At 47.2% G+C, this 22,479-nt stretch overlaps 1 protein-coding gene across 6 annotated transcripts in view; it reads right to left on the bottom strand.

Annotated features, from left to right (window-relative positions):
• The window catches only part of MGA (MAX dimerization protein MGA), a 155,791-nt gene that overhangs the window by 69,483 nt on the left and 63,829 nt on the right, over window positions 1-22,479 (bottom strand). For all 6 annotated transcript variants that reach the window (XM_077264150.1, XM_077264160.1, XM_077264112.1 and 3 more), the window contains 3 exons: window positions 16,830-17,220; window positions 16,451-16,641; window positions 15,241-15,375 (listed from right to left, as the gene is read on the bottom strand). In XM_077264150.1, coding sequence (XP_077120265.1) covers window positions 15,241-15,375; window positions 16,451-16,641; window positions 16,830-17,220 — 717 coding nt within the window. The remainder of the gene's footprint in view (window positions 1-15,240; window positions 15,376-16,450; window positions 16,642-16,829; window positions 17,221-22,479) is intronic.

Here is a 22,479-nt window from a genome sequence, read left to right on the forward strand (position 1 = left end):
AGGGAAATATTGTGAGCAAAGCCATTGCTATATTTTTCAGGGTGCTAAAAGTGTCTGGTAACCTTTTCCAGGCACTCCAAATTTCCTGTTCTTAGTAGCACTCCTCTTCATTCTTCAAGCGGCACCTTTCCAGATTCTCAAGCTTTGACGTCAAGTCGACAAACACCTGAGCCCAGATGCTGTCTTGAAATTCTGAAAGTTGCATCTCCAAATCATCAATTTTCATCCATTGGAAACCATTTAATTCCAAACTACTGTAGACTGCTGCATCAGAATACTTAATTACTGTATTTTCATGGTCTGTTCTAGGCTTTTAAATTGATTAAGCCTATCACTGAACTGGTCAAGTAACGAGCCTAAAACAAGCTGGCACTTTATATGCAAGGGCTCCATTTCGTTTTGTACAGCTGCACTGGCCTTCTCAAAATACTTTGTTACTCGAGAAAAATACTTAAAATGTTCAAGCAAGATGTAGGAAGTAAAACTTTTAAGTTTACTTTCAAAAGATTTATGTATCCAAACATAACGTCAATACTTTTGCCAAAACCTTGTAACTTTAAGTTCCCTTCATTAATATGAACAGCGAAATCTGTAAAAAACATCAGGGTGTTGACCCACTTATCACTGAGTTGAGGAAAGTTTCCCAGATCCTTATCCTCAAGAAATACCTTAATTTCTTCAAAGCACGCCACAAAGCGCTCAAGAACTTTGCCTCGGCTCAGCCCTCTTACATTATTGTACATCAGCAGTCCACTGTAGGTAGAATCAACTTCCAGTAAAAGTGCAGAAAATTCTCGCTTGTGAAGGGGGCGAGCAGCTATTAAATTAACTAACCTAGTGCCAGTTTGTGGGGTGTACACTGCGGAGGAGGAGCTAACCTTTCTTGTGCATAGTGTCAGCCTCCTAGTGGCAGCAGCATACACCCATGGTTAAAACATGGTTCCTGTGTCCCCCAATGAAGCGATAGAGAAATTAACTATTTTTGTAACAACTGACATTAAGTTGGTGAATCCTGGCTTGGCACATAAAGCTTCCTGATGGATAATACAATAAAAAGGCATAATAGGATGTCCAATAGCTTCCATAAACAATTTGACAAATTTCAACTTTTTTCCCCACCATGTTTGGTGCCCCATCTGTCCTCACTGACACAACTTTAACCCCTTCATGACCCAGCCTATTTTGGCCTTAATGACCTTGCCGTTTTTTGCAATTCTGACCAGTGTCCCTTTATGAGGTAATAACTCAGGAACGCTTCAACGGATCCTAGCGATTCTGAGATTGTTTTTTCGTGACATATTGGGCTTCATGTTAGTGGTAAATTTAGGTCGATAATTTCTGAGTTTATTTGTGAAAAAAATGGAAATTTGGCGAAAATTTTGAAAATTTCGCAATTTTCACATTTTGAATTTTTATTCTGTTAAACCAGAGAGTTATGTGATACAAAATAGTTAATAAATAACATTTCCCACATGTCTACTTTACATCAGCACAATTTTGGAAACAAATTTTTTTTTTGCTAGGAAGTTATAAGGGTTAAAATTTGACCAGTGATTTCTCATTTTTACAACAAAATTTACAAAACCATTTTTTTTAGGGACCACCTCACATTTGAAGTCAGTTTGAGGGTTCTATATGGCTGAAAATACCCCAAAGTGACACCATTCTAAAAACTGCACCCCTCAAGGTGCTCAAAACCACATTCAAGAAGTTTATTAACCCTTCAGGTGTTTCACAGCAGCAGAAGCAACATGGAAGGAAAAAATGAACATTTAACTTTTTAGTCACAAAAATGATCTTTTAGCAACATTTTTTTTATTTTCCCAAGGGTAAAAGGAAAAACTGGACCACGAACGATGTTGTCCAATTTGTCCTGAGTACGCTGATACCTCATATGTGGGGGTAAACCACTGTTTGGGCATACGGCAGGGCTTGGAAGGAAAGGAGCGCCATTTGACTTTTTGAATGAAAAATTGGCTCCAATCTTTAGCGGACACCATGTCGCGTTTGGAGAGCCCCCGTGTGCCTAAACATTGGAGCTCCCCCACAAGTGACCCCATTTTGGAAACTAGACCCCCCAAGGAACTTATCTAGAAGCATAGTGAGCACTTTAAACCCCCAGGTGCTTCACAAATTGATCCGTAAAAATTAAACAGTACTTTTTTTTCACAAAAAAATTATTTTAGCCTCAATTTTTTCATTTTCACATGGGCAACAGGATAAAATGGATCCTAAAATTTGTTGGACAATTTCTCCTGAGTACACTGATACCTCACATGTGGGGGTAAACCACTGTTTGGGCACATGGTAAGGCTCGGAAGGGAAGGAGCGCCATTTGACTTTTTGAATGAAAAATGATCTCCATCGCTAGCAGAGACCATGTCACGTTTGGAGAGCCCCCGTGTGCCTAAACATTGGAGCGCTCCCACAAGTGACCCCATTTTGGAAAGTAGACCCCCCAAGGAACTTATCTAGAAGCATAGTGAGCACTTTAAACTCTCAGGTGCTTCACAAATTGATCCGTAAAAATTAAAAAGTACTTTTTTTTCACACAAAATTTCTTTTAGCCTCAATTTTTTCATTTTCACATGGGCAACAGGATAAAATGGATCCTAAAATTTGTTGGGCAATTTCTGCTGAGTATGTTGATACCTCATATGTGGGGGTAAACCACTGTTTGGGTGCACGGCAAGGCTCGGAAGGGGAGGCGTGCCATTTGACTTTTTGAATGGAAAATTAGCTCCAATCGTTAGCGAACACCATGTCGCGTTTGGAGAGCCCCTGTGTGCCTAAACATTGGAGCTCCCCTACACGTGACCCCATTTTGGAAACTAGACCCCCCAAGGAACTTATCTAGATGCATAGTGAGCACTTATAAACTTCTGTGAAGCACCTGGGGGTTATAACGCAGAGCCGTGAAAATAAAAAAATAATTTTTCTTTCCTCAAAAATGAGTTTTAGCCCAGGATTTTTTAATTTTCCAAGGGTAATAGGAGAAATTGGACCCCAAATGTTGTTGTCCAGTTTGTCCTGAGTACGATGATACCCCATATGTGGGGGTAAACCACTGTTTGGGCACACGGCAGGGCTCGGAAGGGAAGGCACGCCATTTGGCTTTTTGAATGGAAAATTAGCTCCAATCATTAGCGGACACCATGTCACGTTTGGAGAGCCCCTGTGTGCCTAAACATTGGAGCTCCCTAACAAGTGACCCCATTTTGGAAACTAGACCTCCCAAGGAACTAATCTAGATGTGTGGTGAGCACTTTGAACCCCCAAGTGCTTCGCAGAAGTTTATAACGCAGAGCCGTGAAAATAATAAATGTGTTTCCTTTCCTCAAAAATATTTTTTTAGCCCAGAATTTTTTATTTTTGCAAGGGTAACAGGAGAAATTGGACCCCAAAAGTTGTTGTCCAGTTTCTCCTGAGTACGGTGATACCCCATATGTGGGGGTAAACCACTGTTTGGGCACATGCCGGGGCTCGGAAGGGAAGTAGTGACGTTTTGGAATGCAGACTTTGATGGAATGGTCTGCTGGCGTCACGTTGCATTTGCAGAGCCCCTGATGTGCCTAAACAGTAGAAACACCCCACAAGTGACCCCATTTTGGAAACTAGACCCCCCAAGGAACTTATCTAGATGTGTGATGAGCACATTCAACCCCCAAGTGCTTCACAGAAGTTTACAACGCAGAGCCGTGAAAATAAAAAATCATTTTTCTTTCCTCAAAAAAGATGTTTTAGCAAGCAATTTTTTATTTTCACAAGGGTAACAGGAGAAATTGGGCCCCAATGTTTGTTGCCCAGTTTGTTGTGAGTACAGTGATACCCCATATGTGGGGGTAAACCACTGTTTGGGCGCACGTCAGGGCTCGGAAGGGAAGTAGTGACATTTGAAATGCAGACTTTGATGGAATGGTCTGCGGGCGTCACGTTGCATTTGCAGAGCCCCTGATGTGCCTAAACAGTAGAAACACCCCACAAGTGACCCCATTTTGGAAACTAGACCCCCCAAGGAACTTATCTAGATGTGTGATGAGCACGTTCAACCTCCAAGTGCTTCACAGAAGTTTACAACGCAGAGCCGTGAAAATAAAAAATAATTCTTCTTTCCTCAAAAATTATGTCTTAGCAAGTAATTTTTTATTTTTGCAAGGGTAACAGGAGAAATTGGACCCCAACAGTTGTTGCCCAGTTTGTCCTGAGTACGCTGGTACCCCAAATGTGGGGGTAAACCACTGTTTGGGCACACGTCGGGGCTTGGAAGGGAGGGAGCACCATTTGACTTTTTGAATGCAAGATTGGCTGGAATCAATGGTGGCGCCATGTTGCGTTTGGAGACCCCTGATGTGCCCTAACAGTGGAAACCCCTCATTTCTAACTTCAACACTAACCCCAACACACCCCTAATCCTAATCCCAACTGTAGCCATAACCCTAATCCCAACCCTAACCCCAACACACCCCTAACCACAACCCTAACCCCAACACACCCGTAACCCTAATTCCAACCCTAGCCCTAATTCCAACCCTAACCCTAAGGGTATGTGCCCACGTAGCGGATTCGTGTGAGATTTTTCCGCACGACTTTTGAAAAATCTGCAAGTAAAAGGCACTGCGTTTTACCTGCGGATTTACAGCAGATTTCCAGTGTTTTTTTGTGCGGATTTCACCTGCGGATTCCTATTGAGGAACAGGTGTAAAACGCTGCGGAATCCGCACAAAGAATTGACATGCTGTGGAAAATACAACGCAGCGTTTCTGCACGGAATTTTCCGCACCATGGGCACAGCGGATTTGGTTTTCCATAGGTGTACACGGTACTGTAAACCTGATGGAAAACTGCTACGAATTCGCAGCGGCCAATCCGCTGCGGATCCGCGGCCGATCCGCTGCGGATCCGCGGCCGATCCGCTGCGGATCCGCGGCCGATCCGCCGCGGATCCGCTGCGGATCCGCGGCCGATCCGCTGCGGATCCGCCGCCGATCCGCTGCGGATCCGCTGCCAAATCCGCACATGCCATAACCCTAACCCTACCCGTAACCCTAACCCTAGTTCTAACCCTAACCCTAGTTCTAACCCTAACCACAGTGGGAAAAAAAAAAAAATATATATTTTCTTTATTTTATTATTGTCCCTATCTATGGGGGTGATAAAGGGGGGGGTTTATTTATTATTTTTTTTATTTTGATCGCTGTGGTAGAACCTACCACAGCGATCAAAATGTACCTGTAAGGAATCTGCCGGCCGGCGGGCGTACTGAGCATGCGCCCGCCATTTTGGAAGATGGCGGCGCCCAGCGAGGAGACGGCCGGACACTGGGAGGATCGGTAAGTATGAAGGGGTGGTGGGGGGGTGGATCTGAGCACAGGGGGGGTGATCGGAGGACGGGGGGAGCGGACAGCAGGACGGGGGAGCGGGCAGGAGCACGGGGCAGCGGAGCACAGGACGGAGGGGACCGGACCCCATAACGGAGCGGTGGGGGGGCGATCGGTGGGGTGGGGGGTGGTCACTTCAGGTTTTCCAGCCATGGCCGATGATATTGCAGCATCGGCCATGGCTGGATTGTAATATTTCACCAGTTTTTTAGGTGAAATATTACAAATCGCTCTGATTGGCAGTTTCACTTTCAACAGCCAATCAGAGCGATCGTAGCCACGGGGGGGTGAAGCCACCCCCCCTGGGCTGAAGCACCACTCCCCCTCTCCCTGCAGATCGGGTAAAATAGGAGTTAACCCCTTCACCCGATCTGCAGGGACGCGATCATTCCATGACGCCACATAGGCGTCATGGGTCGGATTGGCACGGGTTTTCATGACGCCTATGTGGCGTCATGGGTCGGGAAGGGGTTAAAGATACCAGTGCTTAGGTCACGGAATGTTTGTATAACAACCTTACATACTGTATTTCACTTCCTGATGTACTTCTTGGCACGGATACAAACTTTATCAACTCTTCTATCATTGTGAGACCATCAGAATATCAACCAATAATGGCCAACTGAGCATGTGATGTGACATCAGTAGTTTCATTAAGAGAGATCAAAAAATATTTACAATTACTTACGTGCCTTATTAATTGATGTTGTACGTTTGTGTTCAGTCTCATTATTCGGTCTTTTATGATATTTCTACTGAGTGGTAACTCAGATATTCTCTTAATAATTGCATCTTTATTCTGCATATCGCAAAATAGAACTGGTGCACATCTTAGGAGAGCTTCTTTAATAAATTCCCCCTCACTGAGGGCTTTTCCATGCTGAGCTATGGCGTGAGCAATGCTCAATCTTGCAGATGTTAAATTTGTAGAGCCTTTTACAAATTTAAGGATGGAATTAGATTGGCTCTTACAAAAGTGTAGCTGCCTAGAAATGAATTCCTTCCTATCATCCTCACTGTTTTTCTAAGAGCTGGGAATGATTAGTTTCAAAATGTTCATTTACATTCTGCATACTACCGTTTCAGTAGATAGAACGCAAAATGATCTGCCATTTTTTCTATAATGCCATACATCTCGGTCCATGTCTCTTGAAAGGGTTGGCTACTGCTACTACCACTTCCTTTACTTAACCTTGTTTTTTTAATTTTTTGGGTTCTCCATCAGAGGGGCAGTGACAGAAGATAGAATTATAAATAGCCTGTTAGCCCTGCAGGGAATTAGGGGTTAACTGACCAAAAGATGGCACATGTAACTCTTTTAGGAAAGGGCAGTGTTAATAAGCAGAAATAGGGGTTAATAAGGATGCACAACACTAATAGTGGTGAAATGGAGTCTGCACTATGCTGCAAGATGGCGTTCCTTATGTAAATTAAGATGGATGCCGCCATTTCTAAAGGCGGGAAATGGCACCCATGGCACAGGCCCTCGCCTCTCCCAGCCTCCTCCTCACTTATCTCAGTAATGCTGGCCAATTAGATAAAATTCACGGCACCCCAGAACAGTAGATTGGATGATGGTTGCTGTGGTTATGTGGTTGCTAGTAATGGTGATCACAGGGCCCCCAAAGATGCGTCCCCCACGGCAATCCACTGCTCCCTGCTCCGAAAGCCGGAAGTGAGGTCAAAAGATACCATAACTGGAAGTCCCACAACAAGACGCTCTGTGCCGAAGTTCTGTTTTGGCCTACAGACCTCCGTCACAGAGTATCTATTCAACAACATTCTGGACGAACAGTTAAAAAAGTTTAGGTACCAGAACAGTACCCGCACCCCATTCACTTGAAGGGGGGCCCGAAAATCCAGTGTTTGGCACGTTGTTGTGTGCATGACAGCACAGAAAACACCGCTTCTGATCGGCGGTGAAATCATCCCCACTGGTCAGGACCGCAGTTCCCACGCTGTCAAAAGACAGCACATGACAGCACGACAAACACCCAGTGTTCGGGCAGCCTAACCCGACTTTACTGTTTGGGTTCGCCCATCTCTATCCTCTGCTACTGCACCTGACCGTGCAGGAGCCGAGGTTGAAACGTCCTTCTCGGCATGCGGCCCCATACTCTTTGCATGCGGCCGCGTGTCATCGAAAAAGACTATGCGTGTCAGTGCTGACAAGTGTGTCATAGATTCGCCATCACGGTACTAGGAACTCTTCAGCGACCACCTTTCAAATCCATTCAGGACATTCCGTTTTCTCTCCTTTCATGGAAGGTTGCCTTTCTGGTAGCCATCACACCCACCAGAAGAGTCTCTGAGATGGTGGCACCATCTTGCCATTCCCAGTTTCTTGTTCTAAGTCAGGACAAGGTGGTCTTCAGACCTGTTCCTTCCTTCCTAAGGTGGTCTCTTCCTTCCACATTAATGAAGCGATAGTTCTACCTTCTCTCTGTCCTTCACCAGTCCATCTCCTGGAGAAATCTCTCCACAAGCTGCATCTAGTCAGAGCCTCCTGGGTCTATCTTTCAAGAAATGCTTCCTTTCATCACTCCGACACCTTGTTTGTTATTTCTGAGGGTCGTCCTAAGGGTCTCCCAGCTTCTAAATCTACCATCGCCTGCTGGATTCGCTTGGCGATACTGGAGACATTTCGCGTTCAGGACACACATTCCCCTCCAGGTGTAAGGGATCATTCCACCCGGGCGGTGGGGTCCTCTTGTCCGTTCGTCACCAGGCTTCTGCTTCTCAGGTTTGCAAGGCTGTGACCTGGCCATCTTTGCACACATTTGCGAGGTTCTACAGGGTTCATACCCATGCCTTGTCCGATAAGGGCCTGGAAAGAAACGTGCTGCAGGCAGCGGTCACCCACCATCCGACTTAATTATTTTCTATTTGCTCTGTTTCCCACCCTTGGGACTACTTTAGGACATCCCATGGTTACCTGTGTCCCCCAATGAAGCAATAAAGAAAGAGAGGTATTTTTGGTACTCACCGTAAAATCTCTTTCTTGGAGCCTTCATTGATGGACACAACACCCTTTCTTGTTTTTCTGGCTACATTGGGCCTACGTGCCTTTGTTGGTCTTGTACATATTTGCGTTATTTTGCTGCTTCTCCTACTGCTTTGATACTAACTGACTAGCATTGTGCTAGTCGGTGGGTGTATACTGCTAATGAGGAGCTATTTTCCTTTTGCATAGTGTCAGCATACTAGCGATCACAGCATACATCCATGGTTACCTGTGTCCCCCAATGAAGTCTCCAAGAAAGACTTTACGGTACCAAAAAAAAGGAGATTTTTGTGTACTCACCGTAAAATCCTTTTCTCCGAGCCAATCATTGGGGGACACAGGACCATGGGTGTTATGCTGCTGCCACTAGGAGGACACTAAGTAAATACAGAAAGAATAGCTCCTTCCCTGCATTATACACCCTCCTGCTGGCTCTCAGTGAACCAGTTCGGTAACAAAGCAGTAGGAGCTTAATATTTAACAAGGATGAACTATGTCAAAAACCAAGTTAACTCAACAAAAACCAAAGCCAATAGGCTAACGGTGGGTGCTGTGTCCCCCAATGATTGGCTCGGAGAAAAGGATTTTACGGTGAGTACACAAAAATCTCCTTTTCTTCTACGCCTCATTGGGGGACACAGGACCATGGGACGTACTAAAGCAGTCCCTGGGTGGGAAACAATTAACTGCAATTGCTACTTGCACCCACAAGTTACAGATGTGGCACAGCCGCCTGCAAAATTTGTCTGCCGACTGTCGCATCTGCCGAAGCCTGAGAGTGAATATGGTAATGTTTTGTAAAGGTATGCAGGCTGGACCAAGTCGAAGCCTTACAAACTTGTGCTGCCGAAGCTTGGTGCCGGATGGCCCAAGACGCACCCACTGATCGAGTGGAGTGAGCCTTAATCCCTGCTGGGACAGGAAGAACTCTGACTCGGTAGGACTCTTGAATAGCCGAACGGATCCATTTGGCTATTGTCACCTTGGAAGCGGGAAACCCTTTCCTCGGTCCTTCCGAGGGCACGAATAGGGCATCTTACCTGCGGAAAGACGCTGTCCGCGAGATGTATCTCCTAAGAGCTCTCACTAAATCCAGTGTGTGAAGGGCCTTCTCGATGCGATGGACTGGTGCCGGACAGAGACAGAGTGACGGTAAGACAATCTCCTCATTGAGCTAAAAAGAGGATACAACTTTTGGTAGAAAAGACGGGGATGTCCTCAAAACCACCTTATCCTGATGAAAATTCAGGAACGGAACTTGAGAGGACAGAGCCGCCAGCTCGGAGACTCGTCTGATAGAGGTGACCGCAACTAGAAAAGCAACTTTCCATGAAAAAATGGAAAAATGTAGAAGAGAACGTCCTCGGTCGCTACACCATGAAAAGAAAGTCTTCCAAGTGCGATGATAGATACGCATAGACGTAGGCTTTCTAGCGCTGATCATGGTAGCTATGACTTCTGGAGAGAAACCTGCCTGGGTTAGGACCCAGGACTCAACGGCCAAGCCGTCAAACACAGGGCCTCTGAGTTCTGGTGGTAAAAGGGGCCTTGAGATAGCAGATCTGCGCGATTCGGTTATCGCCAGGGAACGTCGGCAACTAGTTGAACTAGTTCCGCGTACCACGCCCGGCACGGCCAATCTGGCGCAATCAGGATTACCGGTACCCTCTCCGCTCTGATTTTCTTGATGACTCTCGGCAGGAGAGGAAGCGGGGGAAATATGTACGGAAGCCGAAAATGATGCCACGGAGTACAAGAGAATCTGCCCCGATGGCTGCCAGATCGTGGGACCGAGCCATGAAGTCGGGAACCTTGGAATTCAGCCGTGAGGCCATCAGATCCATGTCCGGGGTTCCCCAACGACAGAAGATCTGGTGGAAGATCTCCGGATGGAGAGACCACTCCTCGGAGTCGAGGCATTGCTGACTGAGGAAGTCTGCCTCCCAATTGTCCACTCCCGGGATGTGAACCGCAGAGATCATTGAGCGGTTTTCCTCGGCCCACCGGAGGATGTGACCTACCTCTGTCATGGCCGCCCTGCTGCGGGTTCCCCCTTGGAGGTTGATGCATGCCACTGCAGTGGTGTTGTCGGACTGAATCCTGATTGGGCGACCCGCTAGGAAGGGATGGAACTGGAGAAGTGCCAGCCTGATCACCCGGATTTCCAACAAGTTGATTGGAAGGCGTGATTCCTGAGGGGACCAGCGCCCGGAGCAGTGTGATGAAGGAACACCGCTCCCCAGCCTAGAAGACTGGCGTCTGTCATCACAACCAGCCAGTGTACTGGAAGAAAGGACTTCCCTTGATTGAGGGAGGATTTCAATGTCCACCACCTGAGAGGCTGTCTGACTCGCTGGGGAAGGAGGAACCGACGGTCTAGAGAGAACGGGTTCCTGTCCCAAACAGCCAGGAGGGCATGCTGTAGAGGACGGAGGTGTAGTTGGGCAAATGGAACCGCCTCCATAGCTGCTACCATCCTGCCGAGGACTCTCATACTGAAGCGCAGAGAGTGAGAGCGAGGCTGAGAAAGCTTCTGAGCTTCTCGCTGTAAGACTGAGATCTTTTCTGGGGGAAGAAGAACCAACCACTGGGACGAGTCGAGTATCATTCCTAGAAAGGACATTCGCTGAGCCGACACTGGGGAAGATTTTTTGAAGTTTATCTTCCAACCCAGGCGAGAAAGGGTATCTATTGTGATGGCCACGGCTTCCTTGCAGGAATGGAAAGAGGGGCCTTTGATGAGGATATCGTCTAAATACAGGAGCGCCGCCACTCCTCGGGTGTGGAGTATGGCCACGGCAGCCGCCATGACCTTGGTGAATACCCTGGGAGCAGTGGCGAGGCCGAAGGGCAGAGCAACGATTTGGAAGTGATCTTCCTGAACTGTGAAGCGAAGAAACCTTTGGTGAGAAGGTAAAATAGGAATGTGGAGGTATGCGTCCTGGATGTCTATAGACGCCAGGAACTCGCCTTTTTCCATGGAGGCGATGACAGAATGAAGCGATTCCATCCGGAACCGTCGTACCCTGATGAACCTGTTCAGCAGTTTTAGGTCCAGTATGGGCCGTACTGTACCGTCCTTCTTTGGAACAATGAAGAGGTTTGAATAAAAACCTTGAAACCTTTCGCTTTGAGGGACTGGAATAATAACTCTGTCTTTTCTCAGAGAGCTTATAGCTTTGAAGAACTCTGATGCTTTTGCCCTGGGAGGAGAAGACAGGAAAAAACGGTTTGGAGGACGAGATAAGAAATCTACCTTGTATCCGGAGGACACTAGATCGCGGACCCACTCGTCGCGAACGACCGAGAGCCACGCGGAAATTACAGAAAGCAGGCGGCCGCCTACTTTGAGGGTGTCCCCCGGATACCGCTGGGAGTCATTGAGTGGAAGGTCTGCCCGTTCTGGCTCCTCTGGGTCCCGGCTGCCTTGGCCTGCCTCTCCATGAAGGGGAAGGCTTAAAAGAGGCCTGTGAACCTCTGTCTCCACGTTGTGTTCGGCCGGAACCGGGAGATGTGGAAGTAGAGGACCAGTTTGAGTTGTAACGAAAAAATAAATACAAATAATCGGGAACGAGCCTGTGGTTGCAGGTTCCGAAAGGGCCGAGAGGGTCTCTGTTGTGGAAGAAATTTAATCTTCCCTCCAGTGGCGTCAGAAATTAACTGGTCGAGCTTTTCGCCAAAAAGGCGACCGCTCTGATATGGGAGAGAAGTCAATTACTTTTTGGAAGTAGAATCCGCACACCAGTCCCTGAGCCATAAGGACCTCCGGAAGGTGATGGCATTTGCTGCTGCTTGAGAAGCGCAGTCAGCAGTATCCAGGGACGCGGTCACTACAAAATCTCCAGCTCTGGCTATCTGAGTACCGAGGTCTGCTATCTCAGGGGGAAGATTGGTATCCAGTACTGCTGAAGACAAGACCTTAGCCCAGTGGGTCATAGCCTTAGCCACCCACGTAGCGGCAAAAGATGGAAAGAGTGCGGCCGCTGAGGCTTCAAAGGATGAATGCGCCATATTGTCGATCTGACGATCGGTTGGATTTTTAATAGAGGCGCCCTCCGAGGAGGATAAAACAGATTTCGTAGCCAGGCGCGATACTGGAGTACCTACTGGGGGAGATTGTGACCAATCTTTTCTTAGATCCTGGGCAAAGGGATATTTGGACTCCATGGGCTTCTGCCCTGTGAATCGTTTATCTGGACGGATCCTGTGAGATTCAACAATTTACTTAAACTCGGGATGAGTGGCGAACACTCTGTGAGCTCGTTTGGTCCTCTTAAAGGACACGGCATGATCCGTTTTAGATAAGTGTTCCTCCTCAAGTCTCAAAGCCTTATTCACTGACTCAATTAGAGAGTCGAGAGTCTCCTGATCGTGATGAAATTCCTGATCTAGGGACGTATCAGAATCGTCCTCTGAAACAGGTTCTCTACTAGCCCCAATGGAAGGGGAGCGAGAAATGGAGCTCTCAGAACCCGAAAACCGTTGATGGTCTGGGGATATGGCATGAGTCCTTTTCATGGAAGAGTGAGAACTCCTTGGCAAGGTACGACCCCTGGAGTACGAGGGGTTCTGACCATCGGAAGCGTCATCCGTATTAGTGCCCTGGTTAGAGAAAGGGTCTCGGAACGAGTCTAATGCTTTTGCCAGGGATGCCATAGACCGGGAAAGGGAGGTAGCTCACTCAGGGGGATTAGGCTCACTGGGTTCAGTATCAGCAACAGGTGGTTCCTGAGCAGTCACCGGTTCACAAGCTGTGCACAATGCAGTATTGTGACCCCGGGGTAATGATACCTTACAAGAGGTACATGCTGCGAAAAATACAGTGTGGGTTTTCCCAGACTTTTTGTGAGGCTTTGGTTGAGACATAGTAAAGCCTGGAGGAAAGCACTTACTAGCAGGGGAAGAGATAAGCTATGTGTCTGCAGCTTACCCAGGTCCTGTGTCTTGAGTCCCCAGGGCACGTCCGCAGTGTAGGCAGAGAAAAACGCTAGTCCTGAGGGCTGTGATAGGAAACGCTGGAGCAGTGCTGCAGCATCAGGCTGTGGGTGTCCCAAGATGGCCGCCGAGACCAGGAAGTGGGAGCTCATCACAGAGAACGAGAAGCACCAGGAAAAGTGGGCGGGGCTAACTGCCGTGGGTGTGGCCAAAACTCCAGCCTGTATTGAGGGAAGTTTTTTTTTCTTTCTTCTGCAGTTGAGGTCTGCAGCGCCGCGACCGCTATTAGCGCCATCATTAGCTGCACTCCTTCATGGGGTTGCCGCACTACGGACCACCCACAGACACAGGCTTAAAGTGCGGACCTCCCATACCCCGGGGACCAGGACCCCCCCCCTAGTGCCTCGGCCCCCGCAGTGTACTCACGGTAGATGCGGTGGGCCGGTGCTCAATCTACCGTCGCCATAGTCAGGGAGGGCGTGGAGAGCTTCTGCCGCCATGCATCATCCGCTATATCAGTGGGGATGCAGAGGGGGGCTGCACGGACGCCATATATATAATTTCCGGCTATGCACCTGGCTTCAGGAGAGGTAGATGGATGGCTACTCCATGTGGTCGCCTGCTATGGATAGGGAGATCGGAACGCGAAGGAACCGTCGCCCGTAAGGTGAGCTCAGGGCTGGCATCCAACGTTGCAGGAAAGGGTATGGGGGAGGTACGCTCCGCGTTCTTGCCTGTTGATGGTTCAGGGGAGATCGGAACCTAGAAAGGATCCGTCGCCCCCATTCGCTCCGTTAAGGAAAAATAGAAAAAGTAAAAGGCTACAATAAAAATGGTGGGGTCTGAAAGCAGACCCAAGTGCCTCCAACAGACACTAAGCAAGAACTGGTTCACTGAGAGCCAGCAGGAGGGTGTATACTGCAGGGGAGGAGCTATTCTTTCTGTATTACTTAGTGCCCTCCTAGTGGCAGCAGCATAACACCCATGGTCCTGTGTCCCCCAATGAGGAGTAGGAGAAATCCCTCTTTTTGAATTTCTCATCTCTGTTGCGGAGAAATTAGCTTGTAAAGTGTATGTTTTAATTAATGTTAATTCCAAAGGGGGCGTTACCAAGGATTTCTCTATGAGGAGTGTCTACTTCTTTCCCAGAATGACAATGACCATTCATAAGCAACATACTGGGGTAAAAAAAGTGAGGCATGTAATGAAAGACAGTTTGATCACCTCATTGATCTAACTGAAGAGCTGTGTGTGATTACACATGCGAAGATTAGAGCATAGATCAGCATGATTATAAAACACCTTTGAGCTTTCATCTCAGGACAGTGAGTGTGAAGGAAGGGGTAGTACAGCCAAGCTGAAATTTCTGTCATTACAAACACATGTGCAACTTTCCTCACAGTTCTGTCAGCTCTGCTGTATCCCGTACCCCAACAATGACTGCTTGAGATGAAAGCTGAAGGTTCATTTAATCACACATCCCTGATTTACTCCTGACAGTTTGTAATCACGCAAACCTCTGATTGAGACCAGTGAGGAGACTGTCTCTCATTGCATATCTTACACAGGAAAAAGTCTGTTCTAAGCTATTGTGGGGGCGTTCTTTTCTCCGCTGTAAAACGCCTCCTGCTTACAATTAGTCAACCTCATTGAGTGGAAGAAGTACTCACCCCCTCTAAAGAAAAAAAATCTCTGGTAATGCCCAGTTGAGCTCATCATAAATTACAACCTAGTATCTCTGTATTGAGACAACCCCCTTTTTAATCAAGGAACATTTATTCAACCATTTATCAAGATTAACAACAATCATTATCCACCTCCTACATATTTAATGTGAGACAACCCCTTTAACAATTTTTTTTTTTTTTAATCACAAATACTTTTCGTCCTCCAAAATAATAATAAAAAAGCACACAAGATTACCTGGTCAGGGGCAGGTAGGACACACATGCCTCGGCCTTTGGCTTTCTTTTCCACTGGCGCTTTTCGTTGATAGCCCCTGACTCTAGCACATGTCATCATATTATTAAAGTATAAATGCAATGGATCTCCCTTTGTCTGGAAATAAAAAGTTGCAGTATTATAACAAAATATCTTAAAAGTCACACGCCTATGTAATCTCAGTCAATTTTTCAACTGTATATTTAGTGCCAAGGAGAGTTAAAAAAAAAAAAAAAAGTGTCTCGAGTTAATGGAACAGCAGGGAATTTTTAATTAGAGTACATTATAAAAATGGTTAAATTATTTTAAAGGACCTTGTGGGAATCTATTGAATGTTATGTGGTATGATGGGGCATAAGAAGATCTAAGCAGGGTGTTATCTAAGCGGGATCTCTGCCAGAATCATATTCCTCACCAACCGTTACACCGATGCCTCTACCATGTGCCAGTCATTACATTGGCTATGCATCCACTCCAGAATCCAGTACAAAACTACTACCCTCATCCACAAAGCACTCCATGGCTCAGCACCACCCTACATCTCTTCTCTGGTCTCAGTCTACCACCCTACCCGTGCCCTCCGCTCCGCTAATGACCTCAGGTTAGCATCCTCAATAATCAGAACCTCCCATTCCCGTCTCCAAGACTTTTCACGTGCTGCGCCGATTCTTTGGAATGCACTACCTAGGTTAATACGATTAATCCCCAATCCCCACAGTTTTAAGCGTGCCCTAAAAACTCATTTGTTCAGACTGGCCTACCGCCTCAATGCATTAACCTAACCATCCCTGTGTGGCCCATTCAAAAAAAAAATAAAATAAAATAAAATAATCAGGTTCCTCTCATCGTGTTCTCATACACTTTATGCAGTTAATAGCACTCTGTGTCTGTACTGCTACATACTTAGGCTGATAACTGGTTCATGCAGCTTTACATGAACACCCGAGCCTTACACTATGGCTGGTCCAAATAACTAAAGCAATTGTTACCATCCACCTCTCGTGTCTCCCCTTTTCCTCATAGTTTGTAAGCTTGCGAGCAGGGCCCTCATTCCTCCTGGTATCTATTTTGAACTGTGATTTCTGTTATGCTGTAATGTCTACTGTCTGTACAAGTCCCCTCTATAAGTTGTAAAGCGCTGCGGAATATGTTGGCGCTATATAAATAAAAATTATTATTATTATTATCTTACCACCATGCTTGGACGGCCGGGTTTGCCTCCTTCAGTAGACTTGTTCTTTTCTATGTGCCTTTGGTGCAAAATTCTCACCTCAACAATTTCACCCTGTTCAGGGATACATAAAGGCTCTGGATCATCTGCAACATCAGATCGATTCCAAATAGGAAAACAAATTGGTGCCCGCATATCTGATCTCCTGTCATCTGGAAAAAAAAAAAAAGATCACTTAAACTTTGAAGAAGAGTGTGATGACGCTACAGTCTGACATGATCCACAATTTTGTGACATTCCGAGCAGTTTTACTCCAGAATTCTGATGAAAACTATTTGATTGCTCGAGTGGCACAGGTCTATAGCCATTGCAAATTAGGAGCACATTTGTCATTACCTACCGCCTTCATTAGACTTCCTCTTCCTGACTTTCATGGGCCTGTTATATAGGCCATCTACAGAAAACTCCTGTTTTTTTTCTCTCTGCATGACATCTAGAGCGTCGACCCCGTGTTCAGACTGGTAACCAAATCCAGGAATAGAAGATAAATCAATCTCAGCCTTTTCCTGCAATGTCCGGTTTTCTTTAGCCTTGAGCCCATCTTTTCCACAGTACGATTTGCTCTTCAGGCATTCACAACTAAACATACAAGCTTCATGGCGGCAGTGAGTGGGCAAAAGCTTTGTATGATTTAAACTGGAACAAATGCAACCTAACCGGCAAAATTCACTCTTGCAGAAAGTTTTTGGTTTCTTGTTGAAGGTCAGGATAGGTTTCTTTTTCAGGGAAGCCTAGGGAGGAAAATAAAGAACAACAAGATAGTTTAGAAAATTTGAAAAGAAGTTGCAACCTATAAAAAAATAATAAGAAAAAAATGGTAGAATAAAAGCAAACCAAGTGGGATAAAACTCTGCCATCAGGGTAGATAAGTTTGGTGAGTGAATAACTAGTAGATATTGTCTTTATCCTATCAATTTAATAAAACAAAAAACCAATCAGATCAAGACCCATTTACCTGCATCAAAGATTATAAGAAAATGTTAAAAGGTGAATAAACCCCTGTAAAAACAGGATTTTTGGTTATTTACCCTAAAGTCTGTTTCTCAGAGCCTTCATTGGGGACAAAGGAAACCATGGGTGTAAGCTGCTGTCACTAGGAGGCCGAGACTATGCACAAAAAAAGGTAGCTCCTCCTCCGCAGTGTACACCCCATCGACCGTAACTAGGATAATCAGTTAGTGAGAAAGCAGTAGGGGAAGCAACATGTAGAAGAAAAATAAAACACACAAACTAACAATATAATACAGTAAACAGAGCTGTTTAAGGCTACTTTCACACTAGCGTCGTGTGACGTACGTCCCAATGCGTCGTTTTGGAGAAAAAACGCATCCTGCAAAGTTGCCCACAGGATGCGTTTTTTCTCCATAGACTTGCATTAGCAACGCATTGCCACATGTCGCATCCATCGTGCGACGGATGCGTCGTGTTTTAGCGTACTGTTGGCACAAAAAAAAGTTCCATGTAACTTTTTTTTTGCGCATCGTGTCCGCCATTTTCGAACGCACATGCGTGGCCGAAACTCCGCCCCGTTCTCCCCGGACTGCAGAATGGGCAGCGGATGCGTTGTAAAACTGCATCCGCTGCCCACGTCTTGCAGCTACTTCACAGCATCCGTTGGCCCGACGCATTGCGACGGGCCCGTACTGACCGATCAGTGTGAAGGTAGCCCTACATGGGAGGGTGCAGTGTCCCCAATGAAGACTCCGAGAAACAGATTTTACCGTAAGCAACCCAAAATCCTGTTTTCTCTATCGCTTCATTGGGGGACACAGAAAACCATGGGACGTCGAAAAGCAGTATCCAAGGGGAGGGAACAGAAGACAACTTCAATCGGGGCGGAGAACTCACTACTGCTGCCTGCAAGGTCTTTCTACCTAAGCTGGCATCCACCGAAGCATAGGAATGAATCCTGAAAAAAAATTAGCAAACATGTGGAGGAACAATTATTGCTCTGCAGAGCTGCATGGCGGAGGTCCTATGTGTACTGCCAGGAGGTGCCCACTGCCCCGGGTAGAGTGTGCCTTACCAGAAGAAGGTGATCTGCTCTGACCCAGTAAGCCTACAATTGCCGTCCAGAGCCAACGAGCAATTGTTGACCCTATAGGCTGGAAGGCCTCTATACGCACGAGCCCGTGCTCCATAAAGAGAATCAAGAATGACGGACAGAGCCATGATGAGAAGATACGGGAAGAGCACTGAAACTGATTCATAGAATGTGCAAATACCACTGTCACAGTCTCTGCGAGACTCTGGGAGTGGTCGAGAGCCTGAAAGGGCAGGCGACAAAACTAAAATGGACCCGCATCTCTGGTGCCCTGAAGAAAAAAGGACATGGATAAAAACTTCCATGGAAACAAAAAACACCTGTGGTCCCCAGGAAGCAATTACTGAACGAAGAGACTCCATCCTGAAAAGACAAAGACGGACTCCCCTGTTAAGCAATCTTCGATCCACGACGAGTCAAGCGGAGGAAAATCCACCAGCACTGTTCCTGGGGGATCTATCCCTCCAATCACGGAAATGTCCGGAAGAAGATTTAAAGGAAACCTTTTCCCTAACCTGGCGAGCCTGTGACTTCTCTTGGTGGGAGAACTCCTCCGTCGAAGGGGAGCATTGAAAGTGCCGAAACCCATATGACAAAGGGGAACAACGAGGTTTGGCCTGAGGAAGGAGAGAGATCATCCCTCCGGTGTCCTCCTTAAAGGGAATCTGTCGCCCCAAAAATTGTATATGAGATAAGGACACCGGCATCAGGTGCTTATCTACAGCATTCTGTAATGCTGTAGATAAGCCCCCGATGTATCCTGAAAGGTAAGAAAAACAAGTTATATTATACTCACCCAGGGGCGGTCCCGGTTCGTTTCGCGTCCGATGGGCTTCGTGGTCCGGGTCCGGCGCCTCCTATCTTCATAAAATGAAGTCCACTTCTTGTCTTCCTGCCGCGGCTCTGGCGCAGGCGTACTTTGTCCGCAGGCACTGCGCCTCTCTGACCTTGCCCGCGGAAAGACAAGAAGAGGGAGACAAGAAGAGGACGTGATCGTATGAAGATAGGAGGCGCCGGACCCGGACCGCGACGCCCATCAGACCGGACCTTTCAGGTTACATCGGGGCTTATCTACAGCATTATAGAATGCAAAAGACTATGATCAAGTCATTGGAGTCCTTGAGGGATGCTCCATTTGTAAGTGGGAGGACCGTGTTGGTAGATAATCTGGAAACTGGATGGTTCACAGTTGGAGAAGCGGTCCAGTTTCCGTTCGCTCAGGGGCGAAGGGATAAAAGATGCCGAGGCGCTTCCCTGTTTAGAAGCGTCTGGTCAGGTTTTCCCATTCTCTGGAAAGTACCTCCTCAAATTCTCTGTGTGTGGCAAAGACCTTGGGCGCTGGCCTCGACCGTCTAAATGAAACAGCCTGTTGTGCGGGTTCCGTAGTGGTATCCATAATGTTAATGGTCTGACTGACCGCCACAATGAGGCTCTGGACCATTTCTCTTTAATTAGTGGCCTGGTCAGAACCCAGGTCCAAGTCAGCCTCTGAGAGGCGGTTTCGGATGCACTGATTCGGGGGGGGGGGAGGACCAGGAAGAAGCAGTCCGCCGGGAGAGAACCTAGGACGCTCCAGCCTGGATCTCTTACGGCCCATGTTGGTAGGCACAGCCGGTGAGTTCTGCGATCCGCTATCAACAGCGGAGGCAAGAAGGGACAACCTGTGAGGAACCAACACCAGGGTCTGTGAAACCTTGGTGAGATCCGCAACAGATTGTGATAGAGAGGTAGCCCACACTGGGATAGGGGCTCTGTCAGGGGCCCTGACAGAGGGAGGACTGACCTGAAGGGAGCTTGCAATTACATGAAGAGCAGACAAAGTCTCTGACTAGAGCAGCGGAAGCAGGAGGGTGAGAGCACGCTCCTTTAGGATTAGGCATGATAAGAAGCAGACCCACTAACTGATGCCAGAAGGTTAGGGGACAGAAAGATATAAGCTGAGGAGAGTGTCAGTCTGCAGAGCTGAGATACTCACAGAAAGATGCTGGCCCTGAAAACACTGCTACCAGGCTGTAGTCCAGGACAAAAGCAAGGCGGTAGGGCGAATGCAGGAGAAGAAGATGCAGGTCCTGCCGAGATGAGCCACCTTCCGGGTCCAGATGCAGGAAAATGGCGACCGAAGAGGAAAACCGGAAGGTCCAGAAAACATGCGCAGATGCAGCGCTGCCAAGAGAGGGGGGAGGCGTAGACTGAAAGAGCCTGCTCACTGAGGCCAGAAGGACAAACTGAGCTAGCCGCCGGAGCAAGAGGCAGAAGAAAACCCCTTCAATGGAGCCTGGAGGAAGGGAAGGAGATAACCACCGAAGCCAGGAAGAGGGGGTGTGTTAATAACGAAAAGGAGAAAAGCTCACCCGAAGTCACTGAAGAGGCTGGGGAGAAGCCGGGGCCTAGATTAAAGGGAACCTGTCACCCCCAAAATCGAAGGTGAGCTAAGCCCACCGGCATCAGGGGCTTATCTACAGCATTCTGTAATGCTGTAGATAAGCCCCCGATGTAACCTGAAAGATGAGAAAAAGAGGTTAGATTATACTCACCCAGGGGCGGTCCTGCTGCGATGGGCGTCGCGGTCCGGTTGCGTCGTGTTGTGGCGGACCGCCGGCCGCAAAAAACGTTACATGTAACTTTTTTTGTGCCGACGGTCCGCCATTTCCGACCGTGCATGCACGGCCGGAACTCCGCCCCCACCTCCCCACACCTCACAATGGGGCAGCGGATGCGTGGAAAAACAGCATCCGCTGCCCCCGTTGTGCGGCGCTTGCACAGTATGCGTCGGGCCGACGCAGCGCGACGGCCCCGTACCGACGCTAGTGTGAAAGTAGCCTAAACGGTGTTGAGAATGGTCACAAAAATTTCCCTTTTGCCAATGTGTAACATACATGATCGTGGGGTGCGGATTGGTTGTCATGGCAGCTTACTGAAGACCTTCATAGCTGCAATCTTCATTTTATTTCATACATATTATATATTGCAGGGATTCAGGCTCGCAGTTAGGCATTAGGTAGCATTTGCACAAGCTATGCGGTTTGGTCCAAAAATGCGCAGTTTTATTTCTTTCATAAAACTCCAAGCAATTCAAAACCAAAAACAGCACAAGGGTATCACAGCAACTAAATAGCTCATTTAGCTGGGCACATATATGTCAGTCAGGGCTCACTCAAATTACAGTCCTTTTTCCCAGGGCAAACTTTACTCAAATAAGAGGGATGGTCCTAACAATCTCAGTATCAACTTCAGCCTGAGCTACAGCAGCTTCTAGCATCAAACAGAAGTGTTTAATCTCTGGGCACAGTTCACACTAAACATCCTTACACACGGTTATCTGCAGCAACACAAAGACTGCTCAGCTTTCCTAGCTGACTCATGAAGTCTCCATTCAGAGAGAGACCTTGATTTGTCTTTCTCCCAGCTACAGCTCACATTTTAGCTGGTCACTCACCAGCAGCACACTCGACTCGGATTCATTCAGCAGTCTGACATACATAGTGAATACAGCTCCTGGTTCTTGTACAAAGCTAGGCAAGTGCATCTAATGAAGATATGTAGTGTTAGGCTGGGGTCACACTTGTGAATGCAATGTGAGAAACTCGCGGGAGTCTCTCGACAACACCCGGCACTGACGCCGGCACTTGGGGCTGGAGTGTGCGGCTGCATGTATTTCTATGCAACTGAAGGCACCGGTCCCAAATGCCGGCGGCAGTGCCGGGTATTGAGGCGGGTTTCTCGCATTGCAGTTGCAAGTGTGACCCCGGCATTAAGACTTAAACCAGTCCTACCTTGATTTGCTAGTAAATATATATATTTGCAGTGTTGTCATGTCTGTAATAGTTCAAACAATATATATCTTGTCAACCCCTACAGTAAACTCCATAAAGAGAAAAGAGAAATATGAAAACACAACAATTGTTCTTTTTTGTTTGTCACTGCACCTCCAGAAAAATGGAATGAA

The sequence above is a fragment of the Ranitomeya variabilis genome, chromosome 1 (assembly GCF_051348905.1).
Source record: "Ranitomeya variabilis isolate aRanVar5 chromosome 1, aRanVar5.hap1, whole genome shotgun sequence".
NCBI classification, from domain to species: Eukaryota; Metazoa; Chordata; class Amphibia; order Anura; family Dendrobatidae; genus Ranitomeya; species Ranitomeya variabilis.